General features: G+C 35.8%; 5 protein-coding genes and 1 long non-coding RNA gene across 11 annotated transcripts; 5 read left to right on the forward strand and 1 right to left on the reverse strand.

Annotated features, from left to right (window-relative positions):
• Positions 1-932: 932 nt before the first annotated feature.
• Positions 933-5469, forward strand: LOC111010945 (Chaperone DnaJ-domain superfamily protein). Of its 2 annotated transcripts, XR_015789706.1 has the most exons (11): positions 933-1438; positions 1538-1600; positions 1686-1752; positions 1872-1931; positions 2709-2759; positions 2882-2962; positions 3291-3403; positions 4230-4347; positions 4492-4618; positions 4911-5076; positions 5274-5469. XR_015789706.1 is itself a non-coding variant. In XM_022284534.2 (10 exons), the coding sequence occupies exons 1-10, from the start codon at positions 1320-1322 to the stop codon at positions 5012-5014; spliced, it is 903 nt and encodes a 300-aa protein (XP_022140226.1). In that variant the 5' UTR covers positions 934-1319; the 3' UTR covers positions 5015-5469. The 2 variants fall into 2 exon arrangements, 1 of the variants encoding a protein (XP_022140226.1); XM_022284534.2 differs by having other exon boundaries at positions 934-1438; positions 4911-5469.
• Positions 5470-6653: 1184 nt separating this feature from the next.
• On the forward strand, positions 6654-8546 carry LOC111010727 (polyubiquitin). The gene is made up of 2 exons (XM_022284246.2): positions 6654-6806; positions 7214-8546. The coding sequence occupies exon 2, from the start codon at positions 7214-7216 to the stop codon at positions 8357-8359; it is 1146 nt and encodes a 381-aa protein (XP_022139938.2). The 5' UTR covers positions 6654-6806; the 3' UTR covers positions 8360-8546.
• Positions 8547-9449: 903 nt separating this feature from the next.
• Positions 9450-11375, reverse strand: XTH8 (xyloglucan endotransglucosylase/hydrolase 8). The gene is made up of 4 exons (XM_022284245.2): positions 11043-11375; positions 10808-10908; positions 10527-10729; positions 9450-10075 (listed from the first exon to the last, which is right to left on the reverse strand). Exons 1-4 carry the CDS (start codon positions 11233-11235, stop codon positions 9673-9675), a joined length of 900 nt encoding a protein of 299 aa, XP_022139937.1. The 5' UTR covers positions 11236-11375; the 3' UTR covers positions 9450-9672.
• Positions 11376-11554: 179 nt separating this feature from the next.
• LOC148212546 (uncharacterized) lies at positions 11555-12281 on the forward strand. The gene is made up of 2 exons (XR_015789707.1): positions 11555-11686; positions 12043-12281. It is a non-coding gene; the product is annotated as an uncharacterized LOC148212546 (long non-coding RNA).
• Positions 12282-13587: 1306 nt separating this feature from the next.
• NTL (NTF2-like protein) lies at positions 13588-14892 on the forward strand. Its single transcript, XM_022284248.2, has 2 exons — positions 13588-14076; positions 14677-14892. Exons 1-2 carry the CDS (start codon positions 13774-13776, stop codon positions 14749-14751), a joined length of 378 nt encoding a protein of 125 aa, XP_022139940.1. The 5' UTR covers positions 13588-13773; the 3' UTR covers positions 14752-14892.
• A 1805-nt stretch (positions 14893-16697) lies between these two features.
• Positions 16698-19920, forward strand: LOC111010922 (CRIB domain-containing protein RIC10). Of its 5 annotated transcripts, none has more exons than XM_088122259.1 (6): positions 16699-17024; positions 17179-17260; positions 17338-17530; positions 17643-17740; positions 17860-17977; positions 19379-19920. In XM_088122259.1, the coding sequence occupies exons 3-6, from the start codon at positions 17473-17475 to the stop codon at positions 19588-19590; spliced, it is 486 nt and encodes a 161-aa protein (XP_087978385.1). In that variant the 5' UTR covers positions 16699-17024; positions 17179-17260; positions 17338-17472; the 3' UTR covers positions 19591-19920. The 5 variants fall into 5 exon arrangements, with proteins under 5 accessions (XP_022140197.1, XP_087978385.1, XP_087978386.1 ...); XM_088122260.1 differs by having other exon boundaries at positions 17179-17217; XM_022284505.2 differs by lacking the exon at positions 17179-17260 and having other exon boundaries at positions 16698-17024; positions 17397-17530.
• Positions 19921-20895: the final 975 nt, after the last annotated feature.

Genomic DNA, 20895 nt, shown 5'->3' on the forward strand with positions numbered 1-20895 from the left:
TTTTTTTTTTTTTTTACTTACTACAGGTTAAGATTTAGTTATTCTTTGCATCGATTTCATATCATTCGATTTCAAATAAATTTGGGGCAAAAAAGTTTGGTACTTAGTAAACCTTCATTTTATGTGAAAAATGATACTTGTATTCAAACTACTGTATTTCATGTAACAAAATTTTTTGTACCTGTAAAATCAAACAATACATAATAGACGTGTTATTTAAAAATCATGTGGTCGATTGATTAATTCTACAAAAGTTCACGTCCTCCTAATGACACAATAATATTCAAAGTTTAAAAGTACCGAAATTAAATAGATACAATGTTAAAAGTTACTTTTTTTAAAATTTAAGGACTAATGCAATACAATCCTAAGATTAAATTTGTAATTTAACCAAATTATTAACATAGGTTTAAAATAGAGAAAATTATCTAACAAAAATTCTATAGTGGTAAATTACCTCGAAAACTGTTTTGTTTTTGCTTTCAATGTTATATATTTTAGAAATATATTCGAAATTTTAGTAAATTGAGAAAAGAAACACCTTGTTTATATGTTTCACGAGGGGGGGTTCAATTTTAAATTTTATTTACAATATAAAATAAGTTGTTTTTCTGCTAATTTGAATACATAGTTAGCTATATGTTTTTGATAAAAATTTTAGAAGTTTTAATTCCATCTCATGTAAAAAAATAGGAAATTCTTATTAAAGCACCATACCATATTGGGAGAAACAGGAAAAAAAATGATTATTAATTAATGATGGGTTCCAATTATTCTATAGCTAAGCATCATATCTCCTAGCGGAAGATATGTGTTAATTATTCCATAATTGTAAAAATGATGTAAAAGATGAAAAATGAAAAAAATGTAAAATCATTGTATTAAATATTAATATACAACTTAGTGGGAAATAAAAACATTTGGACGAGGGGGGCTGGGGGAATCTTAAATCCTCAAAACCCTAATTTTCGAATTAAATACTCAATACTTTTACATGGTGTCCTCCTCGATCCTATTTTCCCAAACCAAACACGATCAGTTGGTGTTGGATGGAAAATTATGCAAATCACACGGTTTAAAATGATTAGATCCAATCCAATGGACGTCCCGTTGCGAAGGGCTAATTTGCGCCACAGTTTCAATCGCTCGATCTGAAATTGAACGCTGGAATCATCAACTACCTCAGATCAGTTGACATTTCTCGGCTTCAACTGTAACAAGGTTATTCTGTAATTAATCCGTGCAATAATTTTACAAATCCCTGCTCAATTTCGGAGCGCAATTGCAAGCGAAACTTGCAGCTCAGACGGCTGAAGACGATGGCGCCACCGGAAACCACACGGTGGCGCGCAATCGTATCAATTATCGCGATGTTGCTACTGATTTCGCCGTCGATGGCCATCTACTGCGACGAAGACGATTGCTACGATCTCCTTGGGTGTGTTTATAATATTATAATTTTGGGTGTGATTATTACTGCGGCAATACCTAATTTTGGTCTTCTTTCTAACCAATTCAATTTTCAACTGCCTTCCAGGCTAACGCAGAGTGCAACCCAATCGGAGATCAAGAAAGCTTACTACAAACTGTCATTGAAATAGTCAGTAGTTCTCTACTTTTATTTCATTTCTTCTTGTCATTCAATATCATTCCATTTGAATTTCTCCTTTTTGTGTTCGATGAAGCCATCCAGATAAGAACCCGGATCCGGAATCAAAGAAGCAATTTGTTAAGATTGCCAATGCTTATGAGGTACTAGGGCGATAAGGTTCTAGATGCTATTTTATTCGCCGTGATTCTATATTGCTATTTATTGTTCAATTTTAGTTATCTTCACTTCTTAAATGTCTAAGCTTATCTACGAATTGCAGATATTGAAAGATGAATCCACGAGAGAGCAATATGATTACGCGATTGCTCATCCGGAAGAGGTAATTTTTAAGCATGTGTAGTCCATTGCTGATGCATAATGATATTGTTTTCACTATCAATCTTATGAAAAAAAAAAATCCTGGTTCAGACTACTATTACTATACCACTGCCGCTGTCAGTGGTTTTGTGGGTCCTTTTCTCTGGCCTACACTCCTACTAGAAGTGGCAGTACGCTCATTTGTTGGATGTCTTCTAATTTGCTTTGTTAAGCTACGATTGTGATGATGATTTAATTTAACAGGTGTAGAGTGATTGCATTACATTTCCGTAGTACAATTTGGTCGCCTGGAGGCCGGTCCAGACTCCAAACATAAGTGATTGGTCAGACGTTTTACATTTGAACAATATGAAGAGAATTATGAATAATGAACAAGATACTTAGAAAAGAGGATTACAAGTAGATTCCAGGATTAGTTTTATAAATGAACAACAAATATGCTCTTTTAACCCAGATTTTAAGAGACAATCCACTTTTTATGAAAAGTGAAAACCATCTCAGACAGAGACTTAAAATACTGTTAACTTTGCATCAATGATTTACTGCCAAGAGCTTTCCCGTAGGATGACGTCTTTGTTTCATGTATGTCTTTGGGCTGCTGTTGCAAATAAAGAATGGATCATTACTGAAACTGACTGTAATATATGCAATTATACCATCTTGCTTTTTGTAGAAAAGCAGAAACACAAGCAAAGAACAATTGTGATCGTGGCATAGTTTTGTTAATTACATTTGGCTGCTTCTTAATGTAATGAACAGTGATTTCTTCATCTTTTAGGTATTTTACAACACAGCTCGGTACTATCATGCATATTATGGTCATAAGACGGTAAGAACTTCTATATTTGTCTCGTGCTTACAGAATATGTTGTTTATAGCTAGGCTTGAAGTTTGTTTATCACTTTAATTGGTTTTTGTAGTTATTTTATTGGTTTTCTCCTCTCATTTTAGGATGCTCGTGCTGTGCTGGTTGGCCTTCTCTTGATTCTATCTGGATTTCAATATCTGAATCAGTGGACAAGGTATCAACAGGTACCAGTACCTCTCTAGGTTATTTGGCCTGGAAATGATATGATGGTTTTTAGGTGAAACTGTTTGATAAATGGCCTGGTTAAATTTTCACTGGTCACATTGACTTTAGGTGCTGATATCATTCCTTGTTCTGTCTGAAAAGTGAACCCTTTGATATTGATTTTATCCTGCCTGTTCTGCTTTTGAGGCATATGACAAGAACTTTTATGTCCAAATTTTGTTTCAACCCATCTTGGGAACCTTGTACGGCTAAGATTCATATTTTGTTATCCAAATCTGCAAATAGATGTAGATTTCATTCTACTGAATCATTTACTTTGTGCTATAGGCTGTTGACATGGTCAAGAAAACCCCTGCTTACAAAAATAGATTACGGGCTCTTGAACTTGAACGAAGTGGAGGAGCAACAAACAAGAAGAAAGGACACAAACAGTTGGATAAGTATGGAGTTGTTATCGGTCAATTACTTTATTCTGGAAAAGTTATTATTATTATTATTATTTACCTTGTATTTAGCTAATAGAATCAAATTTAATCTTAAAGACTAAAGTCGTAGCTTTTATCAACTTAAATCTTGAACTTAAATAGAAGGTGAAATTAATACCTTTTATTAGTTTAGTTGTTTATTATTTTGGAGATTTGTCGCTACGTGTGAGTATCCTTGTGGCAGAGGGAGGTTATTTTTGTAGATGGGGTTTTGTGGTTGTATTGGATATTGGCTTTTTTGTGTTAGAGTTTCTGGTGAGTTTTTTTTTTTTTTTTTTTTTTTTTTTTTTTTTTTTTTTGGCTACTTGATTTTGTGGCTTGGTTTGAGTATTTGTTATGGAATTTGGGTCTTTTAATTTACTATGTTTTGGGTGATTTATTGGTTGCTTTTCAAAAACTTTCTATAACTCTGAAGAGGGGTTAATTCTAACATCTTTTTCAATATTACATCTTGATAAAATTAAAATTATAAGGTTAAAAGTTGGCTCATTCAAGCAAGTTGAGGGCATAAAGGAGTCTTCCCCTAGTATTTTCATTGCTGTTTCTACATAAATGTATCAGATTGTTCTTTCAGTTCAAATTCCCCGACGTTATTTTTATATGTAAATTTATTGGACTTATTTTCAGTTTGAAGCAGTCCAATGTTCTTAATTAGCATTTCGCTGATTCTGATTTCTTTTAACTGTTTACTGCCTTTTCTATAGGTGTTTTTCTACTTTCTCATATTGGATTCTCAATCTAACACATCTTTATTTATTTTTTAACTGTGTGTTTGTGTCAGGAAAGTGGATGAAGATCTTGGCAAAGAACTGGAGTTGCAAATAAAAGGAGCTGAGAAGCCATCTGTATGGGAACTACTTGGCATTCGTTTTATTCTTCTACCTTATACTATTAGCAAGGTTAGATTTGTTTTAGCAAGTTTTGGAGATTATTATGGTTATGTAGATTTTCAGTTTTTGATGTTTCCACTATATAACTTGGCTGAGCTTTATTAATTTAGCTCATATACCTCAAGGATTTATTCTTGTGTTTCCTTCATACAGTTATTGTTATGGTCTGGTTGTTGGTTTTGGAGATACAAAGTGAGACAAATACCATATTCTTGGGAAGATGCCGCTTACCTGACGCAAAGATCACTTAGAGTGCCAATTGATGCATGGAAAGGCATCGGTGAGCAATTGACTGTTGCATTGCTAATTTTCTTGCAGAAAAAAGAAAGAAAGAAATGGAGCTCTTTCCTTGTTCCATTATTTGTTCCCTTCACCTCCTACTGCTCAAGCTTTTCGCTACCCAAAAATATTAATGAATTTCCACATTAAATGATGACAGAATGCCCATATTTGTTCAAAAGGAAACGATTAGCCACTTATTTTCTTGCTCTCTTAAACGTCCAGAGTTCCATTGTCAATTTATGCTTTATCTACAATGGCTAATCCATTATTGCTTGAATTCTGTAAATCAGATGAATCAACAAAAGAAGACCTTATTCGGAGATGTTTATGGAAGAAATCCAACTTGGAGAACTACCTGTCGGAAATTCGAAAAGAATCGAAACGACGGAGGTAGCCAGATACGATTGACCCACAGGCCACAACCTTGTGCTTTTGGAACACCTGCAACAATTTTCGGTAAAATTCAACCAAAATAGTTCACCTAGTCTTACCATGCAAGAGAATTAGCTAGATTTCCTGCGAGTCTGTTACAGCAACCATATACCATAGCAATCGAATTATTGCCTCAAAGTTTAAACTATTTGTACCAGTTGAGCCTCATTGTGATTTGTCTTTGGAAGATACACATTTTTGACCGCAAATCTTTTCTTTAGGTGGTGGTTACACGAGGTAATTTCTGTTCTTCAGATCAATTGTATCTCTCTGGATATCAGTCGGGAATCTCTTGGTTTCATGTCAGTACTCGGTACATTGGGAGTGTTGTATGCATTTTTTTTATTTTATGAGTTTAAAGTTGCTGCTGATAATATTGTTATAGAAATGAAGTAATTATCTTAATATTTACTTTCAGTATTCTCCTTGAGTCGTTTGACTTCTTCCACCAAACAACTGGAATAATAATAGATCGTGATCAGAGTACACATTTTTTTTTTCTCCTATTTGGAAAATTCAAGTTGACTTTCTCAAACGGATTCGATGTGCTTCTTCTACAGAGATTTTAAATAAAGACATAGTCGTTTGGATTTTTGGAATTAGCTTTCAACGATCGTGTTCCGTTCCTTTGGAAAAACTGAAAAGCTTTGTTTCCAAGGAAGTCGTTTTGCTTCAGAAAGAGTTGAAAACTTGGAATATAGAGAATAAAATTCTATTTTCATTTCAGAAATCATTTTAAAATTGATTTCCAACTTGAAATCATATTTATTTTTAGTTTTTTTCTTTTAATGGTTTGGCTTACTTCTCAGCCCCTTTGTATCCCTTTAAAACAAGCAGATGTATATGTATATTTCATATTACATTATTTAAAATCTTATGGAACATTATGGAAACTTACCTCAAAGTAGAAATATCGAACAATATTAGGATAAAAGGAGAAATATCTAAAAGATATGGACATAAAAATATAAAAAGAAAAAACTTTGATTTAGTAACAAATTAGATTAGAAGTAGTTTTTGTGTAAGGTATAGCGTCGGCTATTCGGGGAGGCCAAAAGACTGATCGCAAAGTGGAACGGTCAAATCATCGGGACGGGGAATCTTTTATTCCTGGCCCCAATCTTGCCGACCTTCCAATTTATTTATTTTTCTTTGGTACCGATTGAAATAATGAAACAAAAGAAGAAAAAAACAACTCTAATTATGGTTCGATTAATCAGTCTTAGCCTTTTAATTTCATAAACAAATAGAAAAAGAGTCTGAGTGAAGGTGCTTTCCTTTAGTAATTTTAATTTCTTCCAATTGAATTTTGAACTCGAGTTTAATTTGGAAGTTAAAAGTTTATTGTAAAATGAACCAAAAATATACGGAAATGCAATTTGAGAGAAAAAGAAGAGGAAGGAGAAATCCCACGCAAAGACGGGACAGGACGGGCAGCGTCTGGAATTTTCTTTCCAACGGAAGCTAACTCCGTCATAACGGGCGTTAATGGTTTGTTTCGGTGTGACGTCGGCTTCTGAATCTGGCTCCGGTTCCATACCAAATATTCCATTTCGACGTTCGGGCCGAGGGTAACGGCGAATGCCAGATAATACACACATACGTGGCGGAAAAGTAATGGATAATTCATTTGGTTGCCGTGACCAAATTGTCCTTCTAATCTCCTATAAATTGAGCCCTCCAGCCCTTGTAATCCCCGCAATTGAATCTCTCCTCTTCTCTGATCGTAGCAAACCAACGCGAATTCCACCAAGGTAGTTTTTGTTCCTCTTGTTTATCGTTGTTTTCTGTTTTCTTAGATCTTGTTCTTCCATTTCGAGGGATCGAATATGTTTTCGGATTTTTCTCCACCTTTGTTCTCTAAATTATTCATCTGTGGATTTTTATGGCTGGATCTGATGAATTGTGGTTAGATCTGCTTGAATCATTTGAAGTTTTTTATTCTTGCGTCTTTGGATCGTGCTGAATTTTTTATGAGATTGGATTTGAAGCGTCAGGATTCTTTTGATTTTATGGAAGTAGTATTTAGGTTTTCAACCATGTATCGATGGTGGAATTTAGGGTTTTAACTTTATGAGAACAATACTGTTTACATTATCCTTTTGGTTCACTTGTTTGCAATGGATTTTTGTATCTCATCTCTCTGTTTTGTTCTATGTAGATGCAAATCTTCGTTAAGACCCTCACAGGCAAGACCATCACCCTTGAGGTTGAGTCTTCTGACACCATCGATAATGTTAAGGCCAAGATCCAGGATAAGGAAGGAATCCCCCCGGACCAGCAACGATTGATCTTCGCCGGGAAGCAACTCGAGGATGGCCGAACTCTCGCTGACTACAACATCCAGAAGGAATCAACTCTCCACCTCGTCCTACGTCTTCGTGGTGGCATGCAAATCTTCGTCAAGACCCTTACAGGAAAGACAATCACCCTTGAGGTGGAGTCTTCTGACACCATTGATAACGTGAAGGCCAAGATTCAGGACAAGGAAGGAATCCCCCCGGACCAGCAACGTCTGATCTTCGCTGGCAAGCAACTTGAGGATGGCCGAACCCTCGCCGACTACAACATCCAGAAGGAATCAACTCTCCACCTCGTGCTTCGGCTGCGTGGTGGCATGCAAATCTTTGTTAAGACCCTCACCGGAAAGACGATCACCCTCGAGGTGGAGTCTTCTGACACCATTGACAACGTCAAGGCCAAGATCCAGGACAAGGAAGGTATCCCCCCAGACCAGCAGAGGCTGATCTTCGCCGGAAAGCAGTTGGAGGATGGCCGAACTCTTGCTGACTACAACATCCAGAAGGAGTCGACTCTCCATCTTGTCCTGCGTCTCCGTGGTGGTATGCAGATCTTCGTTAAGACTTTGACTGGGAAGACCATTACCCTCGAGGTCGAGAGCTCTGACACCATCGACAACGTGAAGGCCAAGATTCAAGACAAGGAAGGCATCCCCCCTGACCAGCAGAGGCTGATCTTTGCCGGAAAGCAGCTTGAGGATGGAAGGACCCTTGCTGACTACAACATTCAGAAAGAGTCTACCCTTCACCTTGTCCTTCGTCTGAGGGGAGGAATGCAGATCTTCGTGAAGACCCTTACCGGGAAGACCATCACCTTGGAGGTGGAGAGCTCAGATACGATTGACAACGTGAAGGCGAAGATTCAGGACAAGGAGGGAATTCCTCCAGACCAGCAGAGGTTGATCTTTGCTGGAAAGCAGCTGGAGGATGGGAGGACTCTGGCTGATTACAACATCCAGAAGGAGTCCACTCTTCACCTTGTCCTTCGTCTCCGAGGTGGTTTCTAAATCGATCTTCTGAAAATGGAAAAACTTATATGCTGTGGTGGTGGCCCTGTTGCGGTCATGTGAATAAATTTGGGATTATGTTCTGTTTCTTTACTTTCAAGTATTTTGTTACAAATGTCTGCTGAAGTGTACTGTTCTTTGTAATGTATAATATATCAACGTTTTCTAGTAAAATAAATTGGAAGCATTTGTTCTCTCCAACAAAGGACAACTATATTCTAAAATTGGCATCTTTAAAAAAGAAACCGTCCAATTTGTAATAGGATAGAATCAATGGTGTTATCAAAATCCTGAATTTGATATATACGGAGCCTTAATTTTCTTATGTTTTTAAAGTTTATATTTATGTTTTCTATAAGCAAATTATTTCATCTTCTATATAGATTTAGAATCGTTTTAAAATTGTCTTAAAAAAAAACAAAAACGGAATTATTATAAATATGAAAGATTTTCATACTTCGTTCATAGAGAAAATCCATTTTCTCATCTCCATCATCATCTGAGGAGTGTATATTTTGATATTTTGCAGACTACGAATAGTGAATTCATCTATTAGTTTCTGTTTGCAATATAATTTATTTATTTAAAAAGAAAACTTGCGAAGACAACATACGTTGCCTCTGGGACAAATTAATAACACCCTTGGATACATTCATAAGATTAAGAGGTAGATTTTGAATAATTGTGGCGTTCTTTCTTGTACAAAGAGATTTCTACTTCTTCTGAATAATTCCCGTCCAAGTTGGTAGAGCGTTGGCAACAACATTTTCTTAGCAAAAGCATCTGAATTTCGACTTGTCTAAATTTCCTCAAAAAATTCGCCTTCTCTTTTCTGACTGGTTTGATTTTCTGTTTCTGTGTGTTCATTGATAAGAAAGGGGGCCTCAGAGAACAGTGAGTATAACTAGTTTTGTAACAGCAACTGATTGAATTCCACTCTGCCAAGGTTGAATGCCACTTTTTATAAGTTTTCGTAAAACTTTGTATCCTTCTCTTTGAAAATTTCTTGATCTTGTTATTGAATAGCTTATCCAACTCAAATATCACACATTGCTCTTGATAACGTTTGGCTTTGTCTCAGGCGATCAAATTAGACATAAATTTGATTCCATTATGAACTGAAGTTTCAAGAAAGTTTCATAATATAGGGCATTCTCACAGAGGAAGAAATTAAATAAATCAAATAAGGGACTGATAAGATCAAGCAAAATACAACATCTACTTTGTGCTGCTTGATTAAAAAAAAAAAGGCCAAAAAGAGAACAAAATCTTATATGGTGCTTGCCTTTCCTTGCTCTCAATTCTCGAATCTCTCAATCCCATGGACTCAATGAACACTCCCAAGGCAAAGTTGGGAACCTTTCCTTATCCTTGCAATAGTCATAGATTACAAGGTTTCTCTGAACCCAAGCGTAGTCCTTTTTCTGAGAATCCGAGAGATGCCAAGCCTCGTATTGATCCCACCAATGCTCTGTCGTCGTCGATACGCATTTGGGATATGGGTCTTCCCATTGGCAGGCCTCCACACTGAAATCCTTATATGAGGATACAAATGGCGCCTTCGTCCAGTTCGTCTTCTCCAGCCCACCTCTCGTCGCCCAATCATCTGCGTTCCAGATGCTCGAGAACAGGTACATGGGCTTCTCGTTCGGGAAGAAGTTGTTTGCTTTATCTGCGTTCCTGTATACCCTTATTGGTACTTTATCCACATAAAACCTGTTCCAAAATTTCAACGGAAGAGTTATTCATTTGGGTTTTCTGCTGCAAAGCAAATGAAGGTAAAATTTGAAAAAATGAAGATCGCTGTTTTCTTATTTGGGGCTGCATCTCTCATCTCTCTTGTTTAATTTTTCTTTTTTTTTTTTAATTTTATTTCTGGGTGTTCGTTTCTAGTTGACGATTTGGAAATTGAGAGCCCTTTATAACGATTTATCTGAAACTCTGATCTTCTACCTAAAAGGGGGAACATTCTACAGAGGTTCATTCACTCCACCCACCGGGTGTTTGATTAAATGACTGTGAGAACAAATGGCCCACAGCTGTGAGTTTCTTATGTCCAGATTGTCCTGGTTGTTGCCATGGAGGGCGATGGCAACTAAGTAAAGCTAGTGTCCTTTTTGGATGACCCTTTAATAGAACTCGAGTATAGAGTAACAGTAGAACTTACACAATCTGGTGGTCGTTCCACAGAATGGAATATGTATGGAACTCTTCTGTGGGGTCAAACCAAAGAATGTGCCTCATCTCACGGTTCCCAGTCCCGTTCTTGTACACATTGGTCTGAATCAGGTATGGCTGCCCACTCCTATTTCCCAAGAACTCAAAATCTAGCTCATCTCTCTCCGGTCCAGCCCCATTCTCTGTGCACATCTGCAAAAAGCATTTCAGTCTTAGCCATAGAAGAAAGCTCAACTCAAGCTTGAGTTTTTGCTTGTTATAAGAACCTACGTAATAAGCTGTGACAACACCGGCAGAGTCACCTCCGACCAACTTCAGTTTCATGCTGAACCAGCCAAATCTATATCGCTCCTTTGTCTGAAACCCACATCCTGTTTTTTGTCGGTGGAAACAGATTAAGGAAAGAGAAGATTACTTGTTACAACAAAAACCATAGCTTTGAAAGCAAGTCAAAATAGCTTGGATCAGGAAGTAGCTTGAATATTGATTCCCTTTAGATCGGTACCTGCATCTTTGTCAAGGGACAGATGCCAGATCTGGCCATCTTCGGAGGTTTTAAAATGGTCATCGGGGCAAGCCATTTCGAACTCATCTGCAAAAGTTCCTTTGGAATCATCTGCAGATGAAGAAGTAGCGGCCAAGAGTGCAGCCGTGAAAACAAGAACGCCCATTGGAGAAACCCTCTTCTTCTCCATCATGGACAGGGGACTGTGGAAGCTGAGAAACAGGAGCTTCTCAGCTGTAACTCTGAAGAAAGGAGCACTAAATAATCGAAAACAAAATAATTTCGATATTATTGATTCGTGTTCATAATTGAACTGTAAGAAATGAACAAGCTTGTGTAATGCCACATAAGTTAAAAGGCATTTCACTTGCAATTTCAAGCGAATTTACTGTAAAACACAATGTGGCACTCCGAGGAGTTTTGGTCCATTGATTTTTCATTATTGGTTGGTCTGATGACATGGTTATTTGACGAAAATGCCCAAAAAGAAGCTTATTGTAAAAGAGGGCAGATGCAAAATCCGAGATGGGTATTCATGGAATTTAGAGGAAGCGGTGCAGCTGAGTAAAATAAAGCGTAGGGAACAGAGAAGGGTTAGCCAGGCTGCCACCCAATGGGGGTGTCTTCGAAGAACATGATCAGTTGTATGTACAATCATCGATTTTTTTTTTCCTTTTTTCTTTCTCAAATAGGTTTCCTGATTCACAAGATCTAATCTACTTGCTGGTTTTTGTAATTGTGATCACATGCTGAGGAGAATTAAATGAATATTGTATTGGGGTTTTAGAGTCAAAAAGATTAAAGAAAAAGGGAAACCCACATTCTACATAGAACCAAGTTAAAAATTTTAAATTTTGTTTTGATTCCTTTAACAAAGCAAGCTTTATTGGTAATTTCCAACATGCTAAGCACACACTTTCCAATGCATAAATATGCCATCAAAAGAATATTAAGAAAGTGAATAACTGTTCTGTATGGAATGGCTTGGCTCTTATTGCAGGTTCCATTGGCTTAATAATGGTTTTGGTAAAGCCTAATCAGACGGCGCATAGTGTTTTGAAAATGGTGGAGCCTTTGCTTTTAAAAGTCTCTTTTGGTTTCTGTCTGGACTGATGCGACGGGGTCGGTGCTATGCAATCTCTTTCTTACTCTCTTTGGCCTTTTTGGCTTTACCATATTGTGTTCTTGTTCCTCTTTTTCAATCGTTTTTCTTTTTGTTTAATAGAAAGGTTTGAAGAATTTGATTGTTGTTGAACTTCTATATGAATAAGATACAAAACATTATTATAAATTATTATAGAAAGTAAAGATTCCTGAGTTTTAAACTTCTAAAATTATGTTTAATTAATATATATTTAGACGTTTCCTTTCGAATTTAACAAGTTCTTGAACTTTTTAACAAGTTCTTGAACTTTTTAACAAGTTCTTGAACTATTAAACATTTTATTGAAAAAAGAGAGATAGAAGTGTTATGTAACCTATTAAATATTTTTCAAAGTTGACCAATATATTCCATCAATATGTTTAGGTTAAACTAATCTCAAATCTGAGAAATTAAGTGCGAATCATGGAAGTTCAACGTTTCTTCCCTTTTAAAAAGAAAAAATGGAAAATTTTTGGTTTTCTGCCTTCAAAATAGTTGAAGAAATATTAATGAAGTTGAATTGATGGCTTGACCCAACAACATTGAACAGCAAATAGGGAAGGAAATTGGGTGGCAAGTGAAGCAGGAGCCATGTGCCAAGGGCACGAGGTTGTCGGTGAAAGATGGAGATGCCCTCCCTTTTTATCTTAGTAGTTGGGGCCTGAAATTGGGCCTAATGGTGTTCCATTCAAATAATTGGGCCTAAACAAGATCCACATAGGCCCAATCCTGTCCTTCACAAGTTACACGGAGTTATGTTTCTTTAGGTATATTATCTCTGAATCAATTAAGACTTTTGTATGTATCCCTATTGTTACCTTACAATTCCACCAAATAAACTCCCTAGGAAAGTTTTAATTTGAATTCCACATTACTTTCTTGAAAATTCTTATTTGGTCATGTAGAATACTCCCGACAAACTATTTCAAGTATTGAATTTAAGTACTTCATATTTTTTCGATTCATGATTGACAACGAGAGAGCCTTATTCTTCAATTGATATCACAACCCTTCTATGATAGCCACTATAACGCCCAATCACGTTGATAAAAGATAAAAGGGATTCCAACCCATAAAATCAAAATATCTATCTTTCTTAAAACCATAACACAATATTCTTTGTACATTCTCTATCTTGGACGAGTCTTATCCTGCATAGAGTCATTTTACAATTTGAACAACCATAGACATAACACACTCCATTAACAATCCTTAGTTAGCAGTAGAATGGGGTTTGGTGAAAGCAAAGAATAAAATTGGCAGAGCCGAAAGGGGTTGAATAAAAGTTGATGCTCTCATTTTGATACTGATCTTTATAACCTTCTCCTTTTAAATATTCCCGTCTTTGCGTACACATTCAGCGGTCTTGATTCCTCTGTATATTTCAATTTTCATCAATCATTCATCACCCACCCAAATGACTCCTCTACCCATCTTCCCCCTCGTTGGAGAAGCAGAGATCCCGAGGGCATGCCGGTAATTGATCACTCCACCATGCATCATAAACTTACAACTGCCGTGTTCTTTAAAAGCTTGGCTCCATTAAAATGTAGTGCCTGGAACTGAGAAAAAATTAAAGGGTGAGAAATGGAAGAAGAGAGTGAGATGGTGGGGAGGGCATTTGTGGAACATTATTACCAATTGTTCGACAACGAAAGAGCCTCTGTTTCGTCTCTGTACCAACCAGAGTCGATGCTCACTTTCGAGGGGCAGAAAATCTTAGGCGTTGACGACATCTCCTCCAGGCTCCAGCAATTGCCCTTTGAACGCTGCCGACATGTCGTCAGCACTCTCGACACCCAGCCCTCCGCCGCCACCGGCTCCCTCCTCATCTTCGTCAGCGGCAGCCTTGAGTTGCCCGGTGAAGAACACCAACTCAGATTCAGCCAGGTACTTAAAACTGTTAAATAATGTCTACGTGTCTGGTCTATGTTTACTAAAAAAAATAGAATTGTACAGTTAAACACTCGTAAAAATAGGATTAAATAATATTTTTATTTAGGTAGAAATAAATTGAAAATGAGAATAAGAGAAAAAAATTTATTTTATTGTTTCTAAAATATTTATAAATTAGAGAAAAAAACTTAAATAGTAGTCACAAATGTTTAGATGTTTTAATAAAATTGAAAACAAAAAAACAAGAAAGACATACTTGAGATCTGGTTTAGTAACGCTTCTATTTCTCTATTTTTAGTGGATAAGAATGAATTGCATGGTTCAAAACTTCAAAAATTAAATTCAATTCAATTCAAGTATAATCATTTATTTATATTTTGAAAAAATAAGAAATAAGAAACTTGTTTAATTGTCTCGAAAATTTCTATACAATTTAAAAAATGTTCACAACAAATAAAAAAAAGAAACATAATTAGTTCTAAAATACCTAAATTTTTTGAGAAAAAAGGAACGGAAATTTTACCCAAGAAGCCTGCTATGATTTTTTATCCCGTCAGTAAATTTATTTGCTAAACCTAATATTGATCATTGCAGATGTTTCACTTGGTGCCGACGTCGCAGGGGAGTCTTTTCGTTCAGAACGACATTTTTCGCCTCAATTACGGTTAGGGAACACATTTCAGCACAAAAACGATGTCGTTTACCTGGATGTAACAGTGATTTGTATTCTAGACTTCTGATTCCGTTATTCCGACGAATTTGCTTTCATCAGCTTCTACGTCCACTATTATATATGTTTCTGCTTTTTAATCTCTTTTTCAACTATTGGGCTCGGCCCAATAACTGAGCTGGGCTATGGACTTGCCCAGCCCAAATTGGCTGGCTTTGGACACGTGGATCATTTCCGGCAATATTTTCGTGACCGACGAATCAAAATCAATTGCAGCACTAATTCTATCACCGCTCGCTCCATAAATTTGTGAAGTAAATTCAAGGAATCGATAAAATACAGAGTGAGAACTGAGAAGGCATTATTAAAGATTATAAATCTAAGCGGTAAATAAATAATAATATGAAAATTTTCTGCATTATTTATAATACATTAGAAATATTGATGAGTTTACCAACTTCCTTGATTCTTTACAATAAATCTACGAAAACAACAAAATATAGTAAAATGTTGATAACTAGTTAATTTAAAGATTCTTTTTCTTTAAATAGTTAAAACCTTTTAATGATTGACCATTTAAACCTATCATTAGTATAATAAATCTTAAAGGTGTTATTATATTCTTCACATGTTCTTATTAATATATGTGCATTTTTGTTATTTAGCAAGTCCTACTTCATAGGAAGACTATTTTTATCTTTATTTATTTTTTTTAAGAAAAAGTAAGATTAAATCTATGAACAATATATAATCTATTGTAAAATAAAAAATCTAATAATAGGCTTCAAATATGAAATCCTAAACAAACAATTATATGTTACGGGTAAATTTAGAAGTTCTTTGTGCAGTTCTTCAATTGGGTGTTGAATGAGAAAAAACTTGAACGTAAATTTCAGTTTTTTTTTTTTATTTATTTAAGGAAAATGTATAAATTGAAAAAAAAAAAACAATGAAGAAATGGAGTACAGAAGAGGAAATGGGTTTGTTTGAAATGAAGAGACCAGTCTGTTGAAGCAAAGGCCAAGACGTGCCTCCAACCACCATCAGCGACACCCAAGCATTGAGGGAGCTGTCAAATGGAAAATGCCCCCAAAAATACAAAAAAAAAAAAACAATCCCTCAAAAATAGAAAAATAAAAAATAAATAATCCCTCAACGTTTGATTTTCTTCATTACAATAAATAATTAAACAAAAGCGAATTATATCGTCCTTCATTATCCTTATGGCGTGCACGAAAGGAAAAATCCCCATATTTTTACTTTTAAGGGAGGGAAACTCTATTTATATATATATATATAAAAAAAGAAACTAAACTATTTATTTAGACTCTAATTTTCCAAATAAAATCTGAGCATTAGAGACAGAGACAGAGATGGAAAACAGCTGCAGCTTCCAGCTGGAAATGTTAATCAACATTATTTACCACTCAAATTTGTTTTTTTTTCTTTTTTTTTTTTTTTTTGGTCTCAATCAAAGCCACTCTTTTTCTCACTTCCCAGTTTGTATCACTTCCAACTTCCCCAACAAACTCACCTAACCTCAATTTGATAGTTGTTTTATAAAACTATGAGAATTTTTTTGGGGTAAGAAAACGACCTTCATATTAATTGTTCCACCACCATACCCATTTTCCTATTTTTATTTGCAAAATTTGGGAGATTTGCCATCTAAAGTACATCACAAAATAATATTACTTAATCATCTTTCTCCAATATCGTATCATGGTATTAATACAAGTACTTTATGTTAATGATTTTCTATTATTTTCAGTTTTCACATTTTTTTTATTACATCAAAAAGGCAACTAATTAGCCATATAGAAAATCATAGATATATGAACACTGACAAAGTACCTAATTTTATTAGTATTTGTGGAGGCCACTCGGTTCCTTTCCTTGTCCTGTCCTTCGAATTCTTTGTATTACCCTTCAATTTGGAGGTTTTCATGGTCATTTACCTTCTCTCCTCTTCAAAAGCCATTGTCTCTCTCTCCCTCACTAATAATGAACCGCTTCTACACTAAACCTTCCTCAGTCTTACGATTTTACTCATTTCTCCTTTGTTCTTACTAGTTTTTCTTTAATGGGCTTTCACTTTTAGGCTTTTCGAACACCCAAATGAAAGGATTTGGATCCTTCTCCATCCGTCGGAAGGAATCGAACCTAATTGCAGAAGGAAGCACCGAAACAGGGGAGCTAATTGCTGGAGAAGAGATTGCTTTCTGTTTCGAATCCACCCCTTTATTTCTACCATTTTAAGCATCTTCTTGAGGTATCTTATGTTTTATTTGCGCTTTTACTCGCTTTCCTGTGTAGTTCTCTGTATTTTAAACTTTTGTATGAAGGGAAAGAAAGATGGGTTTTAATGCATCCAAATCATATCTTCGTCATTAATGAAATGTATCTTCTTTTGTTTTAATTATTAGATTCCATTCTTCATCCACGGGAAAAAAAGGAAAAAAAAGGTTGTCCGATATCACATGCAATCAGCCTTCTCTGATACTCCAGGCATTGTTTGATTTTGAATGTGCTTGAAAAATACACGCAAAGCTTGTCTAAGCTGAGTATGCCTACTTTTCTGGCAGGCCCTAAAGAAAAAGAATAACCATTGGTCTCCAGCTTATTTGGGGATTTTTGCTTGTAGTTGTCGATTCCCACTCTTATTGTTTAAAGGGGCCGGTCGTCTCAGCTGTTGAATTGGACTCTTAACTTTCAAAATCATGTCTAACAAATTGAAAGGGATCTACAAAAGTTTCAAGTACATTTCCCAAATCTTCGGTAATGCTTCTGTCTCTTCTCTTTCTCCTCTCTTTTACACCAATTTTCCCCCTAACTTTTCGCTTGGTTCTGGATGATTTGGGACTGATTTGATAAATTGAGACTATTTTAGTGGTGAAAGAGCGAGAGATGGAGATTGGGTATCCGACAGATGTGAAGCATGTGGCACATATTGGGTGGGATGGCCCTTCTGGTACAGCACCCAGTTGGGTACGTTATCACCATCATCTGATCTCAATATTTTCACTTCCTTATAAAATTTTCTAGTAATGTTCACTTCTTTGCACAATTTAACCATCTGGGTCTCTTTATTTTCCCTTGTTCTGCAGATGAATGAATTCAAATCGGCACCAGAGCATTTCTCAGCCGCATCGTTTGGTGATATTAGTGATAGAAGAGATTCAAGTTCTACGGCTATAACTGCTCCTACAACATGGTCTTCTCTTGGTACTTTCTGCCATCCTCCATTCTAGCTTCTCTTTCCTTTTAGGATTGCTTCTCTTTGGCAGAAAATACAAGTATAGGATTAGAATAGAAACTGCGGTAGTGGAAAGTGGGAATGCAAGAAATGGTATTGAGAACATGTGCCATTGGAAGGTATTTTCTGTTAGTGGACAAGTGCAAACAGTGGCTTTTCACGGGTTAACCTGTTGAAAACAACAGATAATTTAATGTCTTTTTCATAATTTATTGAATAAAGCTCTATGATATAAGAACAGATTTTGGAGATTCTTTACCCCAGTAGTGGGTTTTTGGCTTTTATGTCACGAGACCACTACTCCTCTGTCTGGGGTAATCTTGGTGCTTATTAGCCTTCGAAAGGAACAAAGTTATATTTTATTTTAAGCTTAAATATTATTTTAGTTCCTTTTAAATTTTGTTCATTTTAGTCCCTATATTTTTAAAACGTCTGTTTTCGTCTCTGTATTGTTTAAAAGTGACTATTTTTGTCCCACATTTTCATTTTTATCTTATTTATTTCAATCATAATTTTAACCATAGCACTTCACTCCTTAAATTTCTTAAAATATAGCAATAAATTTGTATCAAAGGGTTTCTATTGTGTATAAAATTTGTATTAAAATTTTGCACAAAAAGGACCAAAACGGATGTTAATGAATAAATTTGGAAGTATAGGGACTGAGATTAACATTTTAGAACTACAAAGACCAAAATGTACCAAAGTCAAAAATACATAAAACAAAATAGGATTTAAACATTTTTTTCAGATGTGGTCCAGGTTCACAATATGATGGCAGATTGATTGCTGGTATGAAAAGACCATGTGGTTGAGTTCAATTGACAAATGTGATATCATCTACCTTTTTCACCTTTCCATGGTTGAATCTACCCAACCCGTGTTAATTAGCCTGATCCACTCCCTAGTCACGTTTTGTCGAGCATGAAATTGCAGTTTAAATACGAAGTTATCGGCCTACTACATCGGAAAATAGTTACTTTAGGTTGAGATGACATTACCATATTCGGGATTTACTCTTTCTTTTCACTTTGCACATTCGACTGTCTATATCTTTTTATCAGCTAGGCATCGATCTCATAATTCTTGGATTTTTTTTGCAAAAAACGCTAAATTTCGATACTGTAATCCTAGTTCTGAACAGTATTTATGGTACTTACTCAGACCTCTTCTTCTCCTCCGGGTCTCCCTTCTAGACGTTGATAGGGGGTTTATAATTTATTGTGAACACTTGATGGAAGTTAGTTGCACATGGTCTGTGATTGGTTTGTTGCTGTGCTGTGCTGTGCCTACATTCTGTTCTGAACTAAAAAAATAATGGTGAATCATTGCTTATCAAGGTTTCTTTATATTTTCGTTTCTGTTAACAGATTTCGATCAAGCAATGTTACGACAACCAGCATCGGACTTGTTTGGCGAACTTCCTCGCACAGAAATTCCCAATCTTCCCACAAAACCAAAGAAGAAGAGTAGAAACTCGTCTCCCAAATCTTCATCATCTTCGTCAAAATCATCTCGAGCATCAAAGACAAAGCATTCCTTCGGCGAAATCAAGATTGCACCCCCCAATTTGCAAGTTTAGAAATGGCATCACAAACTCTCTATACTTGTGCAAAGGAATAGAAAAAACCAGCCTATATGCGTTGAAAGAAGACTCAGAAATGGTGCAATTTTTTCGACCGAGTGTAAATCAGACGATCGAATAAAAAGTAGTAGTAGTCAGCTTGTTTTCGCCCCGACAAGGGAAACTAGATAGGCATCAGAAGATGTGTAAAAAGAATGATTTTGTTTTCATTTCAAGAAGAAAAAGGCCATGGTGGAATGGAAGTGTGCTGCTACTTTGAATGAATGCTATAAGAAAAATTCAAAAAACAAAAAAAAAGCTGAGCTTTTTATTTGTTTTGTTAGTTCATTTTCCATCTTATAATATATTAATTTGATGGTGTGGCAAATTTATTAATCAATGCACCATGTTTGGCGCTGTATCAATTGCTGCAGCTGCAACCTTGTGGATCTATGAGATAATGACAGAAGAGGCCATTGCAACTTACTTCATTGGTTGTGACGTTGCCATCTCTCCGACAACTTACACCAATTCATTTAATGAAGAAACGACACAGTCTCAGAAAATTGCAGCACTTTGTGTTCATGAAGGATGGTTTCTCTTTTTCTTTTTTCTTTTTTTTTTCTTTTTTGGTTTGTTTGTTTATTTCCGAACGCGTTGAAAGTTAAACTCTCCTTTTACCAACGGAGCCGAAATGATGTCGGAACGGATTCGAAGCAAGAATGAAAGAAGATTAAAGGCTACCATCTGAACACTGTCACAATCCAGGCGCGAGACAGACTTTCAAATTCGCAGTGCTGCGCGTTTTTAAAGTGTTGTTGCACAATTTGAGTGGGGGCGAGATCTCGAAGTTGTAGTAATTCCTATTTCTTAGGATCTTATTGTTGTAATTCCTATAAGCTAGATGACTTTTAGGATCTCTAGAGGGAGAAATATTGTATGTCGATTATATCAATTCTATTATAGTAGAATCCACTTGTCGTGGTAGTCCTCACTTGGTGAATCAGTATAAATTCTCTATATCGTTTATTGTGTTTTACCTATATTCTCAATTGTGTGGTTGGCTTCGACATTTTCATTGAATAACTATGAAAGTGGAAAAGATTCTTGCTAAGCAGTTTTTCCAACCTAATCAAAATTGACCATGTATTTATAACATAGTATCTATCATCAAACATGAACACAAGGCAAAACTTACATTAATTTGGAATATGGAATTTATTTTCCATGTTGTGAAGGTATGAAACGATTAGATTTATCATAGTTTATGAGGTGAAGCTTTCATGCACAATAGTAATCCAACATGACAGATTCAGAAACTCA

Source organism: Momordica charantia (assembly GCF_013281855.1).
Source record: "Momordica charantia cultivar OHB3-1 chromosome 3 unlocalized genomic scaffold, Mcharantia_2.0 BLBB01000003.1, whole genome shotgun sequence".
NCBI lineage: Eukaryota > Viridiplantae > Streptophyta > Magnoliopsida > Cucurbitales > Cucurbitaceae > Momordica > Momordica charantia.